This window comes from Fonsecaea nubica (genome assembly GCF_001646965.1).
Source record: "Fonsecaea nubica strain CBS 269.64 chromosome Unknown Scaff3, whole genome shotgun sequence".
Classification (NCBI taxonomy): domain Eukaryota; kingdom Fungi; phylum Ascomycota; class Eurotiomycetes; order Chaetothyriales; family Herpotrichiellaceae; genus Fonsecaea; species Fonsecaea nubica.
In genome coordinates, this window is record NW_019173676.1 from 611,853 (window position 1) to 636,446 (window position 24,594).

General features: G+C 51.2%; 10 protein-coding genes across 10 annotated transcripts; 4 read left to right on the forward strand and 6 right to left on the reverse strand.

Moving 5' to 3' along the window:
* Positions 1–341: 341 nt before the first annotated feature.
* On the forward strand, positions 342–3,743 carry AYO20_00900 (hypothetical protein; the record flags this gene model as incomplete). The annotated part of the gene is made up of 4 exons (XM_022639208.1): positions 342–482; positions 543–583; positions 631–1,021; positions 1,068–3,743. The coding sequence occupies 4 exons, from the start codon at positions 342–344 to the stop codon at positions 3,741–3,743; spliced, it is 3,249 nt and encodes a 1,082-aa protein (XP_022504999.1).
* Positions 3,744–4,428: 685 nt separating this feature from the next.
* On the forward strand, positions 4,429–7,353 carry AYO20_00901 (hypothetical protein; the record flags this gene model as incomplete). Its single annotated transcript, XM_022639209.1, has 6 exons — positions 4,429–4,687; positions 4,746–5,461; positions 5,519–5,533; positions 5,588–5,782; positions 5,836–6,973; positions 7,034–7,353. The coding sequence occupies 6 exons, from the start codon at positions 4,429–4,431 to the stop codon at positions 7,351–7,353; spliced, it is 2,643 nt and encodes an 880-aa protein (XP_022505000.1).
* Positions 7,354–8,062: 709 nt separating this feature from the next.
* Positions 8,063–8,734, reverse strand: AYO20_00902 (hypothetical protein; the record flags this gene model as incomplete). Its single annotated transcript, XM_022639210.1, has 1 exon — positions 8,063–8,734. One exon carries the CDS (start codon positions 8,732–8,734, stop codon positions 8,063–8,065), a length of 672 nt encoding a protein of 223 aa, XP_022505001.1.
* A 1,007-nt stretch (positions 8,735–9,741) lies between these two features.
* On the reverse strand, positions 9,742–11,441 carry AYO20_00903 (hypothetical protein; the record flags this gene model as incomplete). Its single annotated transcript, XM_022639211.1, has 3 exons — positions 9,742–9,884; positions 9,987–10,131; positions 10,233–11,441. 3 exons carry the CDS (start codon positions 11,439–11,441, stop codon positions 9,742–9,744), a joined length of 1,497 nt encoding a protein of 498 aa, XP_022505002.1.
* Positions 11,442–12,209: 768 nt separating this feature from the next.
* Positions 12,210–13,516, reverse strand: AYO20_00904 (hypothetical protein; the record flags this gene model as incomplete). Its single annotated transcript, XM_022639212.1, has 3 exons — positions 12,210–12,850; positions 12,932–13,105; positions 13,177–13,516. 3 exons carry the CDS (start codon positions 13,514–13,516, stop codon positions 12,210–12,212), a joined length of 1,155 nt encoding a protein of 384 aa, XP_022505003.1.
* Positions 13,517–14,701: 1,185 nt separating this feature from the next.
* On the forward strand, positions 14,702–15,394 carry AYO20_00905 (uracil phosphoribosyltransferase; the record flags this gene model as incomplete). The annotated part of the gene is made up of 2 exons (XM_022639213.1): positions 14,702–15,108; positions 15,199–15,394. The coding sequence occupies 2 exons, from the start codon at positions 14,702–14,704 to the stop codon at positions 15,392–15,394; spliced, it is 603 nt and encodes a 200-aa protein (XP_022505004.1).
* Positions 15,395–15,966: 572 nt separating this feature from the next.
* Positions 15,967–19,549, reverse strand: AYO20_00906 (methylmalonate-semialdehyde dehydrogenase (acylating); the record flags this gene model as incomplete). The annotated part of the gene is made up of 5 exons (XM_022639214.1): positions 15,967–17,731; positions 18,404–18,649; positions 18,721–18,865; positions 18,945–19,442; positions 19,528–19,549. The coding sequence occupies 5 exons, from the start codon at positions 19,547–19,549 to the stop codon at positions 15,967–15,969; spliced, it is 2,676 nt and encodes an 891-aa protein (XP_022505005.1).
* Positions 19,550–20,328: 779 nt separating this feature from the next.
* Positions 20,329–21,358, forward strand: AYO20_00907 (hypothetical protein; the record flags this gene model as incomplete). Its single annotated transcript, XM_022639215.1, has 4 exons — positions 20,329–20,461; positions 20,553–20,700; positions 20,820–20,920; positions 20,979–21,358. 4 exons carry the CDS (start codon positions 20,329–20,331, stop codon positions 21,356–21,358), a joined length of 762 nt encoding a protein of 253 aa, XP_022505006.1.
* A 520-nt stretch (positions 21,359–21,878) lies between these two features.
* On the reverse strand, positions 21,879–23,289 carry AYO20_00908 (hypothetical protein; the record flags this gene model as incomplete). The annotated part of the gene is made up of 7 exons (XM_022639216.1): positions 21,879–22,065; positions 22,342–22,530; positions 22,585–22,594; positions 22,658–22,808; positions 22,887–23,056; positions 23,129–23,212; positions 23,274–23,289. The coding sequence occupies 7 exons, from the start codon at positions 23,287–23,289 to the stop codon at positions 21,879–21,881; spliced, it is 807 nt and encodes a 268-aa protein (XP_022505007.1).
* A 410-nt stretch (positions 23,290–23,699) lies between these two features.
* Positions 23,700–24,239, reverse strand: AYO20_00909 (hypothetical protein; the record flags this gene model as incomplete). The annotated part of the gene is made up of 2 exons (XM_022639217.1): positions 23,700–23,971; positions 24,059–24,239. The coding sequence occupies 2 exons, from the start codon at positions 24,237–24,239 to the stop codon at positions 23,700–23,702; spliced, it is 453 nt and encodes a 150-aa protein (XP_022505008.1).
* Positions 24,240–24,594: the final 355 nt, after the last annotated feature.

A 24,594-nucleotide genomic window follows, 5' to 3' on the forward strand; every position in this document is an offset into this window, starting at 1 on the left:
ATTACGGTCATTACATTACCTCGGTAACGCTGTCAGCAACACCAACACGCCGGAATTTCACAACAACATCAGATGCAGATCCTTTACACATCTCAAGACATCTATCACAATTTTACGTCGGATGCCTGTTCCGTCTCGTGTACATGGCTCCCTTTTATCGAGAATTTGACCGCTGTGAGAGATCAACCCTTGCTTTTCTCACAGGACCTGGTGGGCAACGTTGTTGGACAAGACGGAATCAGGAGGACCGCGTCGAATGGGTGACTCTTTAATCCTGAAGGTTGGGTGCAGGTTCCGATGATTCATTCCGTCTCATATATTGCTATTTCCTTGGAAGCGCAATGCAGGACAAAAGCCAGGCGGAGGATCCGTCCTCTCCGGGGTGGGAGACCGATGATGACTCCAGCACCACCGCAGAGTCAGAGTCACCACCCCGAATCTGGAAGAGGCTATGGCTAAAGCTAGAACTCGATTTGGAGACGGTGAAAATGATGGCAAAGCGAGCTTGTACCCGCATGTGGTTGCTGCTCAAAAACTAACAGGAAGACAGGGGTGCTCTACCACCAGCCATTGCCGCAGCAATGTGAGTATGGTCAACTCCCAAAGATTGCGATTCTGAACAAGCAATAGGATTCAGTCGGACTCAGTCGCACAGATCTATACGACCCTCGCATATCTGGTTTCCATCATGGCCTTCTTCTCGTTTGCGACCCAGCCTCGAGCACGATTCGTCCAGACTATGACCTTGAATATCATTGGGGTCTGTCTCGCTGCAGCTGTCATGCTATTGTCCATCTATTGTGCAGTCAAATCCCGGGAGCATTCAGGGGGTGGGGCACAACAGAATTCTTCCAACACCGACGCCAATGTCAGCTACAGCGCCTCAGCTAGCGCGATAATTGGGGTCTGGCTCTGTGTGTCCATCTACCTCATCAACGTGGGACGGGCGCTGCGTCCACAGTATTCGGTGACCGGTACTATCTTGAGCTTTTTTGTCATTGTAGCCTCGGTCAACGCTACGGTAATGACACCCCAGACTGTTAGAACTGTGAGCTGACATTACGTAGCGAATATCACAGATGTCGCAGGGCGAGATATTGATCAAACACCTGATTGGGGCATTTCTGATGGGATTCGCCATCGCAGTTGGCGTTTCGTTCTTCATTTTTCCCCGAAGCCACCGCAAGCTTTGCTTTAAACTGACAGATGATTTTGTCGGCAAGCTCAAGGAGTCTCTAAAGGCTCAGGGTGCTTACATGCGACGAATGCGGCGCAAAAATTTGGTCTTTACCTGTGTTCAAGAGACCAACGTTTCTACGGCGCGCATGAGTCCCGAAGAGATTAGGACCACGAATTCTCCGGAAGCGCAACGGCTGAAGCTCAGCACTGCAAGCCTCTCTGCAACTTTTGGTCGCATGCACACCGAACTACACTATGCCAAATCCGAATTCGCCGTTGGTCACCTCGACGTGTACGACCTCAAAAAGATTCGCGAGTTGCTCCAATCCATTCTATTACCCATGAACGGAATGTCGACCTTGGTTGACATATTGAAAGAAGTGGCCATCCGCGCAGTTGGTGCAGAAGACGACGATGGTGATCCAGATGGTCTAGCTTTCGACGATTTGCAGGCGGAGCGTATCGCGTGGGCCGAGGTGATGGACTCACTCGTGAGTTCCTTCGAGTCCTTGGCAGAGACTTTGGAGATTGCGCTGGATCATGTCTACATTCAATTGCGATTTGGACGAAGAAGGAAGCGGGCAGAAGATGCAGAAAAGGGAAGGTCACGGCCAGACGACGCAGATTTGGCAGCTCTCCTAAGCCGCAAACTCAAGGAGTTTGACTCGGCCCGTGCTGACACGTTACGAGGCTGGAGTCAAGCGGCCAATGTTGATCTACCCGTCGCATTCATGACAGACCCAGCAAGAGATCCTCAGCCAACACTCACCGGACATTTCGCAGGGCTTAGACACCACCGGAAGAATCAACAACGAATGTATCTTGTCTTGTACATCGAGTTCCTGACTTGGTCCACTGCGAAAGGTGTTCTTGACTTGGTGGTCTTTGCGGATACGAAATCCCAGGAAGCCACAAAAAGGGGGTCCAGGTTGATTCTTCCGGGAAAGAGGCGAATGAAAAAATGGATTCGGAATATGTGGATTTCGGAGGACTCCATCGCAGATCCCACCATCACAGGTCGTGAAGGGACTCGAACCATTGTTCACCTGGGAGAAGCCTACAGAAAGCGAAAAGACCCCGAGCATTTGCCAGCTGCCAGCTACCTAGAAGTCATTGGCGACCACATCCGCAGCACTTCGCACTTCTTCGCCTCTGAAGAATCCGCTTTTGGATTCCGGGCCGTCTGCGCGGTCATGACTGTGGCAATCATTGCCTTCCTCCGCGACACCCAGACCTGGTTTCTCCAGCAGCGTGGACTATGGGCTCTCATCCTGGTTGCTATTTCGCTGGCTCCGACAACAGGTGCTTCGGTGATTGGGTTCCTAGGTCGGGTCGTCGGAACAATAGCGGCCTGTTGCACCTCGATTGCTCTGTGGTACATCGCGGACGGAAAAGCCGGAGGGGTCATCCCCGTTCTCTTCATCGTCGAATTCCTCGGATTCTACACCATCTTCAAGTATCCACAGTTCTCGGTCGGCGCCATTCTCTTCAACGTGACTAATCTGCTGATCGTGGGATACGAACTCGAAGTTACGAAGCTGGGGAAAGCGACAGTGGCCTCGAACGGGCAACCATATTATCCGATCTATCTTCTGGCACCCTACAGACTTGCAACTGTCCTGACTGGAACGTTCGTCGCGTTTATCTGGTCATATTTTCCCTTTCCAGTGACCACCCACGGCAAACTACGGCGAGATCTTGGGGCGGGGCTCTACCTCCTGGCGACTTACTACGCGACAGTTCACAGCACGGTCGAGATGCGCCTCCGGGACGATATCTTGGATCCCCGGATCAAGAAGAGCCCGGCCTACCGAGTCGAAAAGGCACGGAACAAGGCATTTGCAAAGACGGGCATCCAGATTTCAAAGCTCCAAGTCCTGGCCCGTGAATGGGAGCCCACGATCGGCGGCCGCTTCCCGAAGGAGACATATCACGACATTATCGCATCGATGCAAATAATCTTCAACTACATCACGCTGATCTCTTATTCCACGCGCACCTTCTCTCCATCGTCACCTCTATTCTCGGCGTCCGCGCTCCCGTCGACCGACCGTCTATCTCCCACCCTCTCTAACGAGTCTCAAACACTCCCAGGCACTGAGCAACCGTGGATCCACAACTTCCGCCTCTTCATGCGCGGCCTCCACATAACGACGTACGACATCACATCGGTGCTCAGTCTCCTTTCCGCGAGCGTCACCAACGCACAGCCTCTCCCACCCCTCCTCAGAGTGCCGCATCCGTACACCCTCGGACCGGACCTGCACATTATCGACCCCGACGTGCTGCGCATCGAGCACGTCGCCGAGCCGTGCTACGCGGCCTTCGCCGTCTGCCAGGTCGCCAGCAGCCTGATCAGCGAGGAACTGGAGCGCATGATTGGACTGGTCAAGACCCTCGTGGGCGAAGTCGACTTTAGCTTCCACATTGAACAGAAGCCCGAGAGGGTGACGACGTGGCGTAGCAGGACTAATACGTTTGGCACCAAGAATGCAAAGGAGGGTGCGAGGGAGAAGAAGAGACATGGCGTGTTAGGTTCACACGGCAAGGGTAAAGCAGAGTGATCAGATCATCTGAGATGTCTCGTCCCAGTCTGCATTTTCCAGCGTCGGACACCTCAGCCGGAAGAATTTATCGAGTCGACCATATCAAGCGCCTGGGACGCAGAGATTCGATCCGACGGTCCGAATCTCATCAGACCCTAACCCTTCCAAAAACATGGTCCAAGAACGGGGCGGAGACAATGCCCTCGAAATGTCAAACTTACGTAGCGAGTAAGCGCGTCCGGACTTCAGTCGCATGTCGTCCCATTGTTGCTGCCATTCCGCTGGCAACTCCTCGACAAAATAAATCATTGGGGCAACCAGGAAGTCGTCGTATCAACATTGAAAGCTAAGCTTTGCTTCAGGAGCACCTGCACCTAGTGAAGCATGACGTGGCTAGCCTCACTAGCCAAGGGCTTTCGATGGTTGAAGCTCCAGTTGAGTAAAGCGTGGTCAGGTGGTCAGGCTACAGCAGTAACCGCCCAAGTTGCCAACGCACACAGCTTCCTCTGCATCCTTTAGCAGTGGGAATCCTTGTCTCTCATCTCAGACTGGACGCCTCTTAAAACGCCCCCCACGTGCCGTGTCTGCGGTCGAAACAATCGTCTACAGGCCTGCTTGGTCTTTTCCCCCTCCTTCTTTATAAGGCTGGGGAATCCCGCCTCAACTCGCTACACAACCTCTGAGTTCAATGCATACGGCCATCATGGCTCTTGAGCGCCTAAGGCGCGAGGCTAATCCAGACTTTGCAAGATTTAACGCGGACTTTGGACATCAAGACGAATTTTACGACAAATTCGGCTATGCATCAATCCCCACATTCAGTTTCGAAGATGTCCACGAAACGAGCAGCTTCCTACTGAGCATCGATCCTGGGCAGGAAACGCCAGAAGCGTCGGATTTGAGCCATGAATCAGCAGACCCAGAACCAGCAGAAGCAGACGGAGCTGCGGTATCCCCTCCAGGTTCGTTTTCGAAGCTGAGAATCACAACACCCCAACCTCATGATACTCTGACCGCTAGGCACACTCGAAGCGCTCGATGGCATTATGCGGGGCGGCACCCTCGAAGAACTACGAAGCTGGCTGCGTGCCGTTGAGAGAGAAGGCTATGTGGTCGATATTCCTCGTCTTCTGCGCTACGCAGTGGCTAAGGAGAGGCTGTCGATGGTGAAGTATCTCGTTGAGCATGAAAAGGCAGATTTGAGGGCGACTGATACCCTAGAGAGGTCTGTCATCTTCTTTGCCGCCGCTTGCAATGATCTCCAGGTGCTGGAATACATTGCCGGAAAATTGAAGCGGATTGTTTCGATATCCAAAGAGCTGGCCCGAACGGACATTACTGGTGCGACACCACTCTACTATGCCCGCAATTTCTGGCACGCCGCCGCCAACGCCAAATATCTCCTCCAGACTTGTGCTGCCTCAGATGATAGAGCATGGCTGGCCCGTGCAGCTCTAGAACTCGAAGTGCAAAGGGGAAAGGCCAACGACGTCCGTTACACTGATTGGTACAACGTCCTTTTCCTTTACAGATGGCTCGAGCTCTACCTGCATTTCCCCGTCCTTTCTGAAAGCTGGTCTAGGCTAAGAAACGCCGAGAGCTTTTGCACCAATAAAAGACTTTTCACGCTGCGGAACCTGGTGTCCCAAAACCACTGGCTTCTTGAACAGCTTGATGACATTTTACCAGACCAGTACAGCCCCGAATTAGTCTGGATCCACGTCCCGTGGACTAATGTGAGTTGAGGTGATGCCGATATCACTGTTGGACCACTAACCTGTTCCAACTCTTAGGGCATCCTAGTATCTGTAAATCATCCACAATTGCTCCCAGACACTTTCACTCTTCTAACAGATCTACAGGCAGTGCTAGACTCTGTGGTAGATAATCTCAAAGACCGCACCTGGAGAACTCTGGACTTTGCGAAGGTAGCCCTTGTGAGCGAGAACTTCAAGGACACTTTTAGGCGACGATCGTCACCGCCTGGTAACCCATATCTCGACCACTTGACACCCGTGTTCCGACAAATTTCTGGTTATAGATCTGCGGTTGTTATTGTATGTTTCAAGTTATTGAGAGCAACGCTGTTGTCTGCTAATAAGATGGCCAGTTCCCATGCATCGAAATCGTCAGCTTTGAAGACTTTACGAGATCAAGGAAGCACCATATGGATCTACGCGCAACGTTGAAGACTGAATTCCCGGCCATCACCAGTCGTGTCCAGACAACCCGCACTCTTGACGAAACACATTTTCCGTCTCTCAGCGCAAAAGCACTCGAGGAATTGAACAACGACCAAGTGGTGAGTCGGGAATGTCAGGAGTTTCTCAGTGGGGAGCCCACGACAGAGGCGACCAAACCGATCCTGGTGGTGTCGCAACTCTGGGTCTGGAACATTGAAGCAGTTGTGCTTTCAGCGTACTCTAACCCAGGAAAGACTCCTGACGACTCGCTGCTCAGGGATTACGACATCATCGAGTCTGAATTCCCCGTTGTTGATGCATGGAGGGGAAAACAGTTTGGTGCAAAGACTTTGGAAGGTGGGCGTAACCCTGAGGTGAAGGTCGCATGTCTCTTGCATGACCAAATTGACTATTTCGACAAGACGCAAGCAGACGGAATGTACCAGGTGCCCCTCGACTACTTTGAAATGGGTGTGTTACGGATCATAGCCAGTGTGACCGAGTACACGAAGAATATGGAACCCCAGTCACTGGATGTGGAAAAGGAGAGGACCTTTATGCACGATTTGTCTGATATCAGAGTCGAGTTGGATGCGATCGACCAAGTTCTCACCCAGCAAAAGAACATCATCAGCGACTTTCGTGGTTCTCTCGTTGTAGAGAAAGAAGACGTGATATTGCATCCTGAAAATGCCAACCCCAAGCTGATTGCGAAGAGGAGTCTTGAAGATGACGAAAAGCGGATTGACACATATCGCGCAAGGATTGCCAAAATCCAAAAAGACGCCGACCGCATCGACCAGGCCATCAACAATGCTCTGAATCTCAAACGTACCGCAGCAAGTATTCAAGACGCTCGCAACAGCGCCAAAGATGCTCGAACAAGCCTCCTCCTGGGTTGGGCCGTTCTGGGATTCACCATCATCACGATTATGTTCGCTCCCTTGTCTTTCATGACCAGTCTCCTGGCCTTACCGGTGGACAGCCTGCGCCAATTTAACGGGACGGACGCGACGGGGGCACCGACTGCTATCTATCGATCCGGTTTCATCGCGTGGACTTTTAGTACGTGTCCAGAGACCATGAAGTCCGACGGACATGTACACTTTGCTGACGAGTTGACAGTTGTGGCCGAGGTCATTTCCATCGCCGTCACCGCCTTGGCCGTATATGCCGCCGTAAGATATCGGCATGTTCTGAGTGGATTTCTGGTGCCAAATGACATTGGTGAGCAGGGGCAGCACGGAGGGCGTATTCAGAGCGAGGTTGCTGGCGGCGACGGAGCCTGGGTCGATGCGAAGCGACCAGATGCTGTTCTGAGAGAGCACGCCGACAACAGGGGAGAAGCTTCAGGTGCCAATGTGCCAGCGGAGTCAGCCAGACCTCGCGGTCTCCGCAAGCTACTAGGGACGACCAAGCCCAAGTCAAGAGACCCGGAGAAGTGATGTACGTTGCTATGTTGCGCGTTCAAAGCTGTCCTCTCATCCATACGAGCTTCTCAATCCCAGGCGTTGTTGAACAGATGGATGACATCTGTGGTGGTAGTAGAAAGGGCGTCGCATTTTGGAGAGAAGCTCACAGCCCAAGAGGCCTTATACCCCATTCGGGTGGTAGACAGACGTCGAGGATATTCAGATCCAAATGGAAAGAGTCGAACGGCTACTCCGTAGCTAAGTTTAGATCATCTGCTGGCCGCTGTCCACGCGCCCGGGGATACATATGCTTATCTAGACCGCTTCGCGGAATACGGTGGCATTGAGATATCTTCCACCGTGGATGCTGTCGACAATGCCCTGGATTCCGAGCTCAACGCATTTCTGAGCGCCTTCCGGCTGTCTGGATGCTTTTGGTAACGATAGTCCCGTCCTCTTGGATCATCACGCCTCGGTAGATTATTGAGGAGTTGGACTTGGCTCCGTCTCTCCTATCATTTAGTACTCGAGCACGGGTACCTTTCTTTACTATAATAACGGAAAGCATTAAATTCTAGGCAGCTCACGTTCTCTCCAAAATGTACACTATCTCAAGTTTCCTGATCATGGATCATTCACCAACCACTAAGTATAAAGCTTCTCCCTAACGAAAAGGGAGCAACGGTCGTGGGACTCGTACCTGTCCCCCAAAATCCCATCTCACCGTGATTTCGGGGACGGATTACGGGTTGTAAGTCCCCTTGACCAGATAATTCCCGTCATGTTGCGCGACTCCACGGGCAGGCTCCAGCCACTCGACGCGCTCGCGCGTGAACTGCTCGAACGTGGGCTTCAGCTTGGTGGCGTGCAGGTGGAAGTCGTCCACGGTGCCGATGCGCAGAATGCTGTTCCCCGGCCAGCCGGAACTGACGCGGTACATGAGAGTGCCGCACACGGAGCAGAAATAGTTGGTCATGTCGTTTCCGGTGGCGATCGTCTTGGACTGGCTGTACGCCGTGAGTTTCTCGCGGCCGCGTGCGTGCTTCAGGTGGGTGTCGGCGATGATGAAGTTGGAGGCGAACATGGACGAATGGATCTTGTGGTCGTCGCTACAGTGACACAAGAAACTGTCAACGAGCCCTGGGGCTTTGGTGGCCTTGGTCACAATTTCTTGGTCAGTCAAAGCGCGTCGGGCAGTACCACCCCCCAAAAGAAGAGAAAGTCGTTCTTCCTCACAAAAAGTAGCGCGTGCAACTTGAGCATGCTCGGTGATGGGGAGATTGAAACTTACAAAGACCAGCTGGACGGCACCACAGAAACACGTCGCGGTAGCTTCATCACCCTTGGTCCAGCCATCGTCGGCACCGCCAGCCAGAGGGAAGTAGGATTTGGAGTCATCAGAAGAGGCAGCCATGATGCGGGTTGTTTTTCGTTTTTTTTTTCTTTGCAACAATACAAGATTCTGCAACTCTCTCGCGCAAGTGATTAAGGCCCCCCCTTTGAACCGTAGCTCTATATATACGTCTAAACACCAGAACGGGACTACCCCAAGTCGGTGACATCATCAGTAGTAGTACCGAAGACGGGACACGAGAGAAGCAGACACGGGCAGGGGTAGCTGATTAGCTCCCAGCTGATGAATGGACGAACCCGCCAACGGTGGCCGCCAGTCCTCCCATGGGTTTAGCGATTTAGGAGAGTTTCATCCTGGGGCTGGCTGGCGATGCCGCTTGACGGATGCAGGGCTTTGTCTAGGCAAACCTCGAAATCCATCTGCTACGCCATAGAAGGCATGACGTTGACGACCAGCGTAATAACGGCTGGTTGAATCCGAATCATGATGCTGTTACCCTGTCATGTTGAAGTCAAGTGAGTCTGACGAGAACATGCTACCCTAATACTTGCTCTGACCTTGGATGGTCCAGAGGCAATAGTCATCTCTGAGGGTAGATAGACATAGAGGGTCCCCCTATCCCTTTAGACAAGATTCACCATATCTGAGCCGGTGGCCAGCTCATCGCTTATTCAGTGAATGTATCTAGTCTATGTCAGACTATGCTAACTTTTCTCTTCCGTAGCCCTGCTGTATTATGTACCCAGGATCCTGAAGGGAGCCTCCGAGTCTATCGTGAATGGCAAGGAGTAAGCAGAAGTCCACACCTCCATGCTGACATGGGTAATTAGGAAGCTACTCGATCCTTCAAACTTGCCCTAACGCCCTGGTCTCATCGTGAAGACGCAGGATGCGGAGCCCCGCGAGCCCTGGTGTGCGCCCACCGGCAACATTATCTAGCTCAAACGAGAGGAAGGCCTCAGGCTTCTTAGAAGGATCCCTTCCTGCTCACGTCAATGCTGGCGACCTGGTGGTCAAGAGGGTTTTATGGCAGTGTCCATTGCAATGCTCCCTGTTCAATACCTCCCTCAATGCGTGGTATCCTCCCAGCCTTGCCACCCTCTTCCTTTGATCTCCTTCAACTCCTCCTCACTATAAGACTTGCCCGTCGTGAAGTAGCCGGCGTTGATTTTGGCGTCGATTTCGACTCTGGAATCCGCGGGGATAAGGTCTGGTAAAAAAAGAAAAATAACAATGTTAGTTTAGATGGAAGACTAATTGGCGAGAAATTGATTGGGGCGCTGTGGAAGTTGAGGGGAAAAAGGAAACTCACGGTCAGGAATGGGAACTCGCTCGTAGATGGGGATGCCTTGTCCTACTATCGCGTCGTGCTTCATGTTAGACATGGATAGCATACGGTCGATCTTTTTGATGCCCAGCCAGTGCAGTATGTCGGGCATGAGAGCTTGGAAGCGCATCTGTGAGATTTTGTTAGTACATGACGGTAAAGATTAAGTGTCTCTGAGCAAATGACAACATAGGACATACTAGGGAGGGAGAGAAAAATGAAAAGGCTTACATCTCTGACACCAGCAATGGCTTCAGTTCGCTGAAAATACTTATCGGCAGTGTCCCCTCCGCGTTTCCTCGAATTGTACACCAAATACTTGACCACTTCGCCCAAGGCACGGCCTTCCTTTCGGAAATAGATGACCACACCAGAGCCTCCGGCTTGTGCCTCCTTCAAGGCCTCTTCGATCCCAAAGGCAAGATATGGGCGACATGTGCAAATGTCTGATTGGAACACGTCGGAACCATTGCACTCGTCGTGGATGCGAAGGGCCAATTTGACGCTCGGGTCCGACACTCGCTCGGGCGGGCCAAAGATGTAGACCGTCAGCCCACCGATCGGTGGCAGAAACACGCTCAGATCAGTTCTCGTGATGAATTCCGGGTAGCTCCCTCCCGTGTGCTCGAACAGGGCTCGCCGCAACGTCGTCTCATCCACTCCAAAGCGCTCGGCCACCCCGGGGAGATGCCACACGGGTTCGACTGCGACTTTGGTTACGCGGACATCGCCCGCGTCGTTGAGGACGATTTTGCCGTCCACCTGCAGTCTGTTTTGTCGTAGGGCGTCGGTAATCTCGGCCACGCGCATCGTGGCCCGCGTGATGGCGATGGTGGGGCGCACGTCCAATCCGGCGGCGAGGTGGTTGCCAAAGTACTTGACAATGTCGTGTCCGTAAGGGTCCATGGAGACGATCTTGGTCGGATCGGACCAGGCAGGTTGCGGGGCGAAGTCGAAGGTCGGTTGTGTGTTTGTGAGGTCGGGGCGGAAATCGCGCGGCAAGTCGCCAGCAGCCACGGCCAGGGCGTTGTAGAAGCTGTAACTCCCGCCATGGGCGCCGATCGCGTTGCGTCTCTTAAAGCTGTCAAAGCTCCGGGACACGATAATCGGCCCTCTTGTCTGGGGGTCTGCGGCGCCCCATTGTAGAGGAATTGGGTCGGCGACGCTCTGTCCCGGGTAGGTGGTCAGCACGACGCGATTACTGTATTTCTGGGTCAGCGACAGCACACTCGACGAGCTGGAGCTGCTGGGTGTGCTTGGTCGAGAATAAGAATGCTCTTTCTCATCGATCGCCGTCACTGTGGCCGTCACGCCGACCGCCATCTTGAGCCGTGCACTTGGTGTAGTCGTCGACAAGAGTGTCTTCGGTCTCTTGACGCTTCGCTCCTCGGAAGATGGGTCGGGCTGGTCGAAGTCGAGGGAGTACGCCGTGTTCAGCATTTGAGACAGATCTAGCGTTGCGAATCATAAAGTATAAGAGGGCGATGGATTGTTAGTCACACTTGAATGGTATGGACGATAACTGCTCTTGCCGTCAGATGGGTCACAGAGAAAAGAGGGTGGATAGGTCATCTGGTGCCTGAAGCAAGACAAATTTGGTGAAGCCGTCGCCGCCATCTCTGATACCCCGATACTGCAGAACCATCTTTTTTGTTTTTCTGGTGTTTGATCCCCATCTTGGGATGTAGTGGGCACTTTGCCGAGGGGGGATCCTGCTGGGGATCTGTGGAGATGGCCGAAGACTGAAGCGATAAGTCAACTATCTTTTAGTCTCGTCAAAGAACGTGGGTCCAGATAATAATACAATTCGGCTGAAGATAGGCAAATAGGGTGGCCCATTGCTCTGATAAGGTGCGGAGGAGCGACCCTTGTAGTAGCGCTAGCTGACACGTGACCCCACGTGATCTGTACGCTTAGTTAGCTCCTGGTTGACCCCTGCCAACTGCTACAGTCAGGAATCCCTTGGTCCTCGTTCGGCCCTACACCCTCACTCCGAGCACCTAGGTAGTAAGTACTTTGCCAGCACTTGGACTCTCTTTAGGTCCCTCGGGAGCGAAGGACTGCGTGTGGTGGAAGTCCCTCCACGGTTGGGGCAGAAGTCAGCGCTAGATTCTGCCAAATGGTGCAATAACTGTGTATTCTATATTTATTTTTTTCATTCCTGGGCACACTCGTTGAACCGAGGCCTTGCCCAAATTCTCTTCTCCGTCAGAAGAGTGTCCCATCACCAGCGATCAATATAGGGCTTGATCTGCTCTTTGGTCGCTTTGTGGCAGCCAGCTCGCGACCGGTTTTCCACGAACCAGCCTCCAGCATTTGGGCCATACTGATAGCAATTCCTTGAGCTGCAAACTCCTTGGAAATGATCTCATGCAGTCGATCAAGGAGGGCAACTGTCATCGCACGCCACTCGACAATCACATCGCTAGTGGCGTCGTAGATGGGCAACATCTGTCCAGATGCCCTCTGGCCTACACTCAGAGTGTCTTCTTTCAGAGATAGAACACCCATGTCCACAAACAGACCTCCATTCCGATATTCAGGCAGCCCAGTGCCCAGCTCCATGTTCTCCCACCTGGCGTGCAGAATCTTCACAAACGGGGTCATTAACGAATATGCCAGCCACTGAGTCAGCTTGTGAAACGGCTGAATAGCTTTAGCCGGACTATCGTTGGCATCGGACTGAGACTGTCGCGCGAGAACCTGAAGAGGCCAGGCGTCTCCAAGAGGTTGACTTCCCAGGTGTGTTCTGTTTTTGGGCCATGCGGGAAGCAGTAGACGTTGCAGGGCTGACCACAGGACAGTGTAGTCAAGCGCATCGGTTCCAGTGACCGAAGCGGTCATGTAGTCTAAAAAAAACCACATTGACTTCAATCAGGATCCCAGGTTGAACTGACTTTTGAAAGCAAGGGTCTGCACCGCATACATACCCACAAGATTGCCTGGTCGCCCCTGAGAGCCGAAGATGTCAGGCAAAGAGAGTAGAGATTTGCCCACGTCCCTCAAAAGCTGAATCCGAGCATGCACACCGACCATAGGGTTGCTATTCGAGATCTGAAACCAAGACAGAAACCTTTCCTCGTCGAGGTCAAGCAATGCCCTTCCTAAGTAGAGCGTTAGCATTACAACAACACAATGCAAAAACTACTTCCCACAACAATTCAAAAGTACCCACCATCCACCGTGCAAGGACATGCCGGGCTTGACGAAAACGCTCCCGACTCAAACATGTACAGCGAAGCCACCGCAATGCCTTCGGATCGGTTGTACACATTCTGGTTCCCCGTATTGGGCTCCTGGAAGCTCCAACTGTCTCCAGCCCCTGCGTCCAGAAGGACCGACACCATGAACAGGTCAATCAAGACCCTTGTCTGTTCCTTGGGGTCTGCCGTTTCTTGCGTCCGAAGCAGCATCCGGGAAATGCGATCGACATTACCGACATTGAAGTGTTGCCAACGCCCATGCGGAGGGATTTCATGATATCTATCGGGTCCAAAGTCGCGCTGCATATTCATATTGCTTAGTTCCAGTTGCGAGAGGGCTGTTGGCGGTGTGAAACTTGAAAACTCACTGAAATTGTCTGAGCCACCAAATGAGCGGCCACTGGGAGTTGGTCGGCATTGTAATGGAAATGGTTGAGTGTCCCCCTCTGGGCACAATCGAAAACACCATTGGCACGATCCCTGACTGCTTGTAGTGATAACAAGTATTCGACTTCGGACACCATGTTTATGGAAGCTGAGAATCTGTATGCCAAAATCTTGAGGAAATTGGTAAAAGAATAAAGACTTCTGTCTGTGTACGCCTTCGACTTCTTCCACCTCTTCCTCCCGCTCTTCTCCTCCACACAACGTCCACACTTTTAAAATAGCTTACATACGGAGTCATCTTAGCGGATTCAAAATGTCAACTTTGTCAGATGAAAATTGCAAACAGTACCCGATTGTTGCGCTCCTCAACGACTTGCGAACACCACCCAGAGCTCTCTCTTTTTTTGGTTAGTCGCAGCGAACCATAGTCGATACGGAACCACAGGATAAGGAATGAGTCAGTCAAATCAATCGTCCATGGGACTGTGGACGGTGGACCCCTTCCAAAGGTCTTCTACCCCACACTCCATCTGATTTAAACCGATCGGCCTGGTTCGGATTGTGGGACCTCTTGAACTGGAGAGGCAACATGATCATGGTGATTGCTTATCGCGTATCTAGTATCGCACTGATATAAAAGAATGTGGGTCTAGAGGATGGATGGGTCTGCCGCGCCACTGCTATCCTTGGTCACTAGAAGCCTTCCAAACGGAACAATTGAATCCAGAACACATGATTGGGGTGCCAATGGGTGGGTACAGTTAGTTAGGTGCATTTCCAACGAAATAGAGAAGGAGAAGGTGGTCTCCATTTTGCCCAAGAAATCGAAGGCTACTGCTACCATCTTTGACCGGACGTGGATTGCTCATGATTATCTTCTGATTCAGAATTCTGGATCTTAGTTTGACGAAACCCCCATCGTTTGAATCTTGATTCCACAAATCCAAAGTTATCTGGTTTCCCTTCGCCGGCGGGCATGTAGGGGCAGAGAAAAAAAAAGACAACTCACAACACAAACAATATTCCCCTTTCTCAGAGAGCAGGAGTGTATACAGACAGGGCAGCATTAGCATAACCGCCAAATTTCAATTTTACTTTTCAAATCCCAAGATGACAATCGACCTATCCAAGTCCCAGTCCAAGATGTCCTACGCCACAAAGCTGTCCCAACTCCGCGATCTCACGCTTCCACCCCGCGAAGTCCGCCAGCTCACATCCGAATTAACCACCATGCTCGCCGAGACGGCCATCGAGCCCCCTTCGGTTGACGAGACGGTGGTGGTGGTGGTCATTCTGCGATCGGGAATGGCCATGATGGACGCCTTTCTCGCCGCACTCCCTCCCAAGGCAAACGCAATCGTCCACCATCTGGGCATTTTCAGAGACAAGAAAACACTCCAGCCCGTCGAGTACTACAACAAATTGCCGCCCCGGTCCGGCAGGATCAGACATGCTTATATCCTCGACCCGGTCATTGCCACGGGTGGTACGGCCGAGGCGGCTATTCAAATCCTCAAGTAAGTGACGAGTCCTTTCGACAGACTCGCCGAGTTGCCACACGAAGTAACAGAGTCTTTGCTAAAATGCCGTGTCTTTCCCTCTTCTAGAGAATGGGGAGTCGAAAAAATTACCTTTGTATCCATTTTGGCCAGTAACCCCGGGCTGGACAAAGTCGCCTCAAGCTGGCCTGAAGGTACAAACTTGGTGGTAGGCGCCGTCGACTCGGATCTGGACAGTGCAGGATACGTTCAACCTGGCATCGGAGACATAGGAGACCGATTGTTTGGAACAAATTTGGATTGAAAGTACTCAAAGACGGATCATGGAAACAGAACAAAGCTACAGCAGCAGTACGGGGAGCAAGGGGACCGAGCCGATGGAATATAAAGTTTTCTACGTACGATTGTCCCTTTGAATTTGATGAGGATTTCTGTTGTCCTACTATTGAAAAAAAAAAATTGACTTGTGTGCATTGCTGCTCCTTGCGTGTCGGCGTTTCCTGTCTGTAATTTTTTCCTTTTGAATAGACCAGATACACCTTCCACTACGAAAAATAGTTCGTGTTTCAAGTAACAAGAACACCAATTCTTGAGATTCATATTCGAGAAGCTCTCTCTCTCTCTCTATTGGCGAAAATGAATCCAATTGAGTGGGTTCAGTAATAATCACTGTTGGTGCCTTTTTCGGCATTCGATTTCTCAACCGAGGCGTGGTAAATCAAGAAAAAGATACCACTCCCTAAACCGTGCCCCTCCCAAAGAATAGTTTCGATGCATCATGCTCGCCGCCCTTTGTGGCTCTTTGCTTTCAGATGGGGGGGAGATATGGCGTACACCTCAAGTGCTCACTTGACAACTGCGCAATCTTTTCCGCAATCACCGCCACAGCGCTGTGACAGTTTTGGGCATTGTGAAGAACTGCCAGGGGCTCCGTCCACATTCATTGTCTCCGAGGAATGAGTCTTTGTTTGCCGTTCTTGCAACAGGACCCGAAGCCGCCAGAACCGGAACATTAATTCCAATCTGGCCTATGTTGATTTTGCGCTGGAAGGTCTGAGCATGGACCGGATCGGTCGTGAACAGCGAGCATCCGTTGCCGTACCTGTTCTCGTTTGCTATCTCGATGGCCTCGTCCAGGGTGTCGACCTCGATGCACACGAGGACAGGCCCAAAGATCTCGTCCTGGTAGCACTGCATAGACGTCTGCACTTTGGTGATGATGGTGGGCCCGACAAAGTTCCCCTCGGGGTATTCGGGCACGCAATATTTTCGTCCGTCCAGCACGACATGGGCGCCTTCGGCTTCGGCCAGGTCGATCATATCTTCCACTCTCTCTTTTGCCGCGGCCGTGATCAAGGGGCCGACTTCGGTGCCAGGATCAGAACCGCAGCCGACTTTGAGCGACCCGGCCAGCTGGACGAGATCGTCGATCCATTCCTTGGTCGACCCGACGCAGAGCATGACACTCAGCGCCATACACCTCTGACCCGCGGCCCCAAATGCGCTCCCGGCAATGGCATAGAGAGTCTTGGTCTTGGACGCATCCTCCAGCACAATCCCGTGGTTTTTCCCACTGACTTCGACTTGGATTCTCTTTCTGGTGGCTTTGGCATGCTCGTAGACGCGTTCTCCCGCCAGTTCGGAGCCCACAAAGGATACCGCGCTGACGACAGGCTGCGAGAGCAATTTGTCGACGGTCACCGATGATCCATGAATGATATTGATCACTCCAGGCGGAAACCCCGCCTGTACGAAACATCTCCCTAGAAGGTTAGCAGTCGAAGGGGCCTTTTCGGAAGGTTTCAAGACCACTGTGTTGCCGGTGATGACAGCGTAGGGGATCGACCACAGAGGGATCATGAAAGGGAAATTAAAGGGAGTGATGATTACGCAGACCCCGACGGGCTGGTGGATCGTGTAGGTCTCTGTCGAATTGGTGGTCCAGTGTTTGCCATTCATCTCGGCCGTGGCTGAGCACGCCGTGTGGATAGCATCAATTCCTCTCTCGAATTCCGACTCGGCGTCCTGCAGTGTCTTCCCCACTTCGAGCTGCAGCGACTGTTGAAAGTCAACGGTGTGCTGCTGCAAAACACCCAGCAGGGAGAAAAGCAGGGCTTTCCGTTTCGATATGGGCAACGACGCCCACGCTGTCTGCGCCGCTTCCGCCACGGTCACGGCTTTTTGGATCTCTGCTGGAGTGGAATCCGGCACCCGGGCGAGCAGCTTCTGTGACGCAGGATCCAGTACCTTCATCCAGACTCTCGTCTTCGACACGCTGAATTCATTGTTGATCAGATTTTGAGTGGTGGTCGGCGGCGTGGGCAGAGCCATGGTGCTCGTGCTAGCTCCGGTGCTGGCGCTTTGATTCAGAGGCACCGTCACCCTACTGGGGTCGCTGGTGCCTAACCGGGTGCCTGTTTCATCTCTGCGAAGTCTCTTATTCCGACGGTGATGGTTGGGAGAGTAGTCACCAGCTGTGTCATCGTTGCTGTCGACTACGAGAGACAAAGGCTGCTCTAACACCGTCGCCACCGTTGTTGCAGAGCGTTGGACGACCATCGTGTTCCCATTAGTATCAAGCCTGAACACAAAGCCTGCCAAACCTACTTTCAAGCCTTCGATCTCTTGATAGCAGATATCACTATCAAAAAGATTGAAGTGAGCGACCGACCACAGATTGTACAGTTGGAGTGTGAAGATAAGACAAGATGGGGAGCACAACGTGGGAAGGATAATGATATTGTGGGGGTCGTCGAATTGGGATCATGGCCAGACCTTTGGCATGTTCTCCACCTCCTTTCCTTCCTAAAATATTGACAAGAGCTTTCATACATTCATCCAGGATTCCGGGATCCACCTGACGCTGGCGCTAGTGACTCAGCGCTGTCCACGATATGAACCCGGGGATGATTGCAAAGCTCCGACAACGGTTGCCAAAGCAGGTCCTTTCCGGGATTATTCACCAATTAGAAGTGAGAATAAATGCCCAATGCGATCAGGAAATGGATCGAGTGTACACGAAAGGTTCCTGGAGATGTCCTACTGTAAACAAGGTGCACTGAGAGTGTGAATTGCATACTGTATGCTGTATACTGGAGAATTTTAATCGCGAGTGCCAAGACATCCTCTCACCAATTTCGGTTTGCACAACGCGTCAATCATAATCATTCTTCCAGTCTTGAGCATTGTCTCTGTACCGGCGATCTACCAGGCATCTGCTATCTGCTTGTCTAATTAAACAAAAAGGAGATACTGCATTGATTTCACTTAGCCTGGAGAGTACTGTTGCCTCGTAAAAGGGTATGTTACTTACGATTCACCATGGTGTGTCCGTCGAATTGCTTCTGCAATGATGCCACTGACGTCGATGGACTCGATTTTGGGACATTTTTGAGCGGTCGGTGATAGGGGAAGGGTGTTTGTGACCACGAGTCTCTCCAAAGAGCTCTCCTCGATCTTCTGGATGGCAGGACCTGAGAGAAATCCATGGACAACGACGGCGCGGCAACTGATGGCACCGTGGTTCTTCAATACGTCCGATGCCATGATCAGGGTGCCACTGAGTGCGCAGTTAGTAGAGGTTCACTGAAATGAAAAGGATGAGTTGCATAGATATCACAAAAGACTTACCATGTGTCCGCGATGTCGTCAACAATAACGGCAGTCTTATTGACAACCGATCCAACTAGAATCATACGACTGATTTTACTGGCGACTTTACGCTCCTTGTGGATGAGGGCTAGATCAAGACGCAGCTTGTCCGCAATGATAGCAGCTCAGTGACAACGTCAGCCTTTTTTTTGTTTTCATATTTTCTCCCATTAACCCCTAGTTGGACACTCACCTCTTCGCACCACCTGCGTCAGGAGACACAATGACGACGTTGTCCAGGGGCATATTACTTCGAATGTACTCGACCATTGCACTCTCGGCATAGAGATTGTCCACGGGAATATTGAAGAAGCCCTGGATTTGTGAGGCATGCAAGTCCATAGTGATGATATGATTGCAGCCGGCTGTCTCAAGCATGTTGGCCACCAGTTTAGCGGTGATGGGAGCTCGACTGCGGTCTTTCTTGTCTTGCCTCGAATAAGGGAAACAGGGGAGCACGGCGGTGATCTTCCTGGCCGAGGCAGTCTTGCAGGCGCTGATCGTGATTAAGAGTTCCATGAGCATGTCGTTGACCGGTTCTGCTGCTGTCTGGATGATAAACAGATCGGCGCCGCGGACCGAGTTTCCAATGACAATACTGGTCTCGCCATTCGAAAACCGCGATGATGTAAGTTTTGTGGACGGTGAATCCTCCCCCAGCCTCTGGCATACACGGTCGGCGAAGTCTGAATGACTCCCTCCTATATTCGTCCATTCAATCTCGGTTAGGGATATCTTTTAACAACGTATGGTGCGGAGGACCGGTATCAGAGTAATAATACTGACCACTAAGTACCTGCATGGACATTTTTGGGATAAAGAATTCGATCGCCCAACACTTTTTACCGAGAAACAAGACTGGTGTCTGCAAGAGGAACAGTGAGCAGGTCGGATACCCAGGGAGAATGCGTGCTCCCAGATCTACCACGCAGGCTCTTCAATGTATCAGTGCTGGATTTATCATTCCCCTGACGATTAAGTTACAACTACCAAGCGGTTGAGAAGTTTTGCTTCTATTTCCATGTCCTATGCACACAGGGCGCACAGCGTCAGCCTAGAAACACACAGTCTGACCCGCTCAAGCAGGTGCCAGGTACAAACTAACCGAACTACAAACACTGTACTTGGAAGATAGATGAATTCCTCAATAATGACCAGGTTCCCAATCTCTTCCATACTGCAGCGGAAATCCTGTGCTTTCGAAGGTAATCTGGGCGGGGCCCGTTATAGATAGGTACTCGGTAGATTAAAGATACTTTAGATAATCGAATACGTGGGGAATTTCAGAAGTTTCACCGAGCCTCGCATTGTTTATCTGAGATCTCTCTTCGTATCGGAGGCTGGAACCTCCCGATATGTAAGTTACAGGCGTCGATAAGAATTGTATGCCTCTTCCCAAAGACTGGATCTACTGGTACGATAATGTAGGTCTGTTTGTCAAATCGGCCACTGGGCGTCCCGATGCTCACATGCTAAATCCTGGAGCCCCAGGACCTAGACTCCAGTCTCCCTCCCATAGGGCTTTCAAGAATAACACCTGTGTGCGTTCCAAGTTTGGATGCTCTCGCTTCAAGGATGCGCAACACCATGGAGAATTGCGTAGTCCTGCCACAGAACCATCAACTCCTAAGTTCCATGACCATTCTGCGCAGTCAAAACACAAAAGGCAAAGACTTTATCGATGCATTTGCAAAGGTGGCTGCACAGCTCATGGCCCGAGGTAAGACCAGAGACCGCTTGATGAAATTTTGCTCTGGCTGTGTTCCAAGTTCGTGCTCAACCCATCTAACGAGTTCGTGTTCCTCCTACAGCGCTGGATTTCATCCCGGTCGAATGTCAACAAGTGACGACCCCGACGGGAGGCATGTACCAGGGCGTGCGACAAGCAAAGAAAGTCTGTGGCATCAGCATCCTAAGGGCAGGGGCCAGCCTGGAAGATGCGCTGAGAACGGCTTACAAGTATGTCAGGCTCGGCTAGCAAACATCCTCCCTTTTCCTCTTCTCCTCCTTCCCACCAAAGGGGGAGGCGAAGGCGAAAGTGTATGTCCATGCTGACCCTGTCTTTGCGAATTAAAAAGTGGTCCTTTGAGCTTCGGAAAGCTCTTAATCCAACGAGACGAGAAAACGAGCCTCCCAGTGCATCTGTACACCAAATTTCCTCCGTCGATTTCGAACGCTTGTAGGGCTTCAGCCACGTCCGAAAACGGGTGTGCGATCACGTTGCTGACTTTAAGCAGATGTCCTGATTCTTGAGCCAATGCTTGCGACCGGAGGCTCAGTGAGTAAAGCAATCGAGCTGGTCCTTGAACAGCGTGTGCCGGAGGAACAGATCATTGTCATCAATCTAATAGCCTCGGCGAGCGCAGTCAGCCTGGTCTCTGAACGATTTCCGAAGTTGACGTTAGTGACAGCGGCGGTTGACAAGGATTTGAATTCAAAAAGGTTGGTCGATAACCATATATGCGATTCTACCAACTTGTCGAGTCCGATCATTGACAAATTACCGACTCCTACAGGTACATCGATCCAGGACTGGGTGATTTCGGGGATCGATTTTATGGTACATGAAAGGATCGTCCAGAAGGGCATGGAAATGCTGGAAGTTCGATACAGCTGAGACGAACTCCATTTTGCGAGGATGGTGGAATCGGAAAGCGGACTGTTCGACGCAACCAACTGTACTTTTTTACTTTTAGAAGAATGAGACTACCGATCCTCGATACAAATAAAAACCGTCGCCTCAACCAATGTCTCAATGTTGTCAATGTATAGGCTCGATATAGGCAGGGTATTCGCAGCTATCTCCTCTGCCATGAATAGGCACTTGTTCGCCGATATGGTTCTGACCTTGTTTACCTTCTTCATTTGCAGGCATCCATGGGCCATTCAGTTCAGCCATCAGATCAGTGGACTCTGGTAGGACTCTCGAGAATTAGGCATTGTGACTGATGTTGCAAGAAGACCCAGTTCTTGTTGCAAAATGTCATTCACGGGCAGGAAAAATATCAAAATCTATCTACTTACTCTAGCATTCCTTCCGCTTCTAATAGGTGTCACCATGATATTGGCACCGAGTCACAAATAGCACATTCTTCATCGAAGGACTCAATATCCGCATGTAGATCACACGAGGCCTTTTAATGCTTGAACGTCTCCACAACAGACTGCACCTCGCTGTCCTTTGTTCCAACAACGACGCTGGCTTCTGAATCTCCCCTGGCCTGTGCATATGGATCAACACCATTAATCATGATCGATGGAATGAGGGCTGCATCTCCCGTTTCATTCCAGCTCTTGTTACATTCGACCTTGAAAGGTCCGAATCTGCACATCAGGTAGTATACCCCTCCACTTACGAGGACGCCCATAAGGAAGTTGAACTGATCTGAACGTTGAGAGAGAATCGATCAGTATTCACAGTTCCTTCAGAAAGGAAGCAGACCTTGCAAACAGGCGTAAACTTACACAAGTACCAGGCACCAATCGGTATAGATGCACCCATCGCTCCGGCAACACCAACGATATTAAATATCAATCCGCATCTGTGAAAAATCGTTAAAATTTCTGCGGCTGAAGAGGCAGGAGATGAAAGAAACCCACAGGTATCCCACGTAAGCGTTGATGCCAAACCCGCCCAAGCCCCAGTAGAGATCGGACGACTTGTTGGAGTACAACTGATCAACGACAAGATGGCCTCGGCGGACGATGAAGTAATCACAGAAATACGGTCCGACGAAAGCAGAAAGGAAGACACTGTAGGCACCGACGTATGCTAAGAAGTTGTTGCTGCTGGATAAGAGTTTCCACGGCACGCAGGCAAAAGACAACACTGCGGCAACATACCCACCACGTCCTGCGTTATGTTAGTCTTGTCTGTTCCAGATCCGGAATAAAGGGGACAAAAGGATGAACTTACGAATATTGAGGTATCGAGGAAACAGAGCGGTAAAGTCACTTCCCGCAGAGTTTGCACCTGTCAGGTTTGTCATGGCCTGAGCATAGACAAAGATTAGAGCGAGGAAGAAAACCCCGGCCCTGTCGCTGCTGGATGGACTGTCGGTAACAAACTAGGGAGTTGCAGAGGTTAGATGACAGATCTTCTGGCCCAGAATTTGAAATTCTCGTGCTACAACTTGGGTACTTACTCGCTCCAAGACGTCCAAAGGATTCCAAAGCGGGGAACCGTATAATGTAGCGCTGCAGCTGGAGACGATCAAACCAACCAGGGAAGTGACTGAGAATGAGACTGGAACTGTAATGAGTTGAGACCAGAGGGCACTGGAAGGTTTCTTTGAAAACCGCGCAAAATCCGAGTCTGCGTATTTGTTGATTCAGTAAATAAGCCAGAAGAGAGGGAGACCTTGTTGGGTTTTCATCCCACACTCACCATTCAGAATGAATGTGCTGAAATTATCCAAGGAGGAGATGATGGCTTGGATCACGGTCCATGTCAAGGCACTCCCTTTGAGGGCTGCGTAGTCGTCATATCAATGATGGGCTAGGCAAAACATCGAACTTTCATGAAAACTTACAGCTGCTTTGAGACATGACGGGACCGGCACCATGGCCTGCTCTCACAGCCACCCATGCAGCGAATGCGATGCCTCCAATGGGAGCTGTCACCGCCTTGATAGTGTATAGATGTCGGACTTTGTGCAAAGGGAAGTATATGCCTTTTTTTTTGGCCGTCTTAGCAGGGTATTCTCAACCGCAAAGCGAGGCATGCAGAGTTTTCTTACCGATCAATTGACAGAGCCAGAACAGGAAAAAGCACATCATATGCTTTGTATCTGTCTGAGCCGACGCTGGGAGATTATTTGGGATTCGAGCGGTCCCTGGCCAGACCGCACACAGCATGAGATAAAGACATCTGTTTGGTCGAGGGCACTGTTGTTAGCCTTTTTTTTTTCTATATCCAAGGACCAAGGGTTGTTTTGACAGTTAGCTCAGGGACAAACTCACTGTCCTCCAATCCAGCCCTGGACCGAGTACCAGATAATGGCCAAGACAATACGATTGAGCACTGGCCAAATCGACCCATAGATGCCGAAAGAAGAGCGAATCGCCACGGGAAACGAAATGTGGTACATGGCCCCCATTCGGCCTCCGAGTGAGACGAAAATACCCGTCAGGATATACCCTGCCCAGATACAAAGCCAGCCTTGCCACCAGGCGAGACCGGCGGCGACGTAGCTCCCGGCAAGCTGCCACGTATTGACATTGAACGAGGCTGTGAGAAATTCCAGTCAGCAAAAACCAACACAAAATCGCGCCCCATGGAATCGACGTTGTAGAACACGGCTCGATATATACCTACCCGAGATCCAGAGATTCATGAAGTTGTACCAACCCCATGTCCGTCGTGCCGGCTCAACTGGAGCTAGGTCAGGACTCCAAAGATATTTACTCCGTTGCGCGCCCTCAGCGTTGTTGTCATAGTACTCGTGCTTGATCTGGCACTTCTCTGCCAACTGGGCTGTGCGCTCTCTGAGAGTCATGGTCGTGGATCTTGTTTGGCCTTGTCGATCAAAAAATTCCAACGCCAGAAAAAGTTCGCAATTCTTTTGCAATTTCGATGTGTAAAAAGAATTGACGAATTTGAACTTGTTTTCTAGTACGCACACCTGCCGATGCTCGTCACGGCGATGAGAATGCCCTCTTATCCAATACTACCGGGACCGGCATCAAAGATATACAGGTCCGTTAATGCAACAGCGCCCCGTTCCAGATCAGAACATTCATACATGGTATCTATGATAAGAGATGTTTTTGATAGGATAGTGGGGATTAAGATCTAGAGCGTACGTCCCTTATCAAACTTCGACTTTATCGTATTATCATGCTTTAGGTATA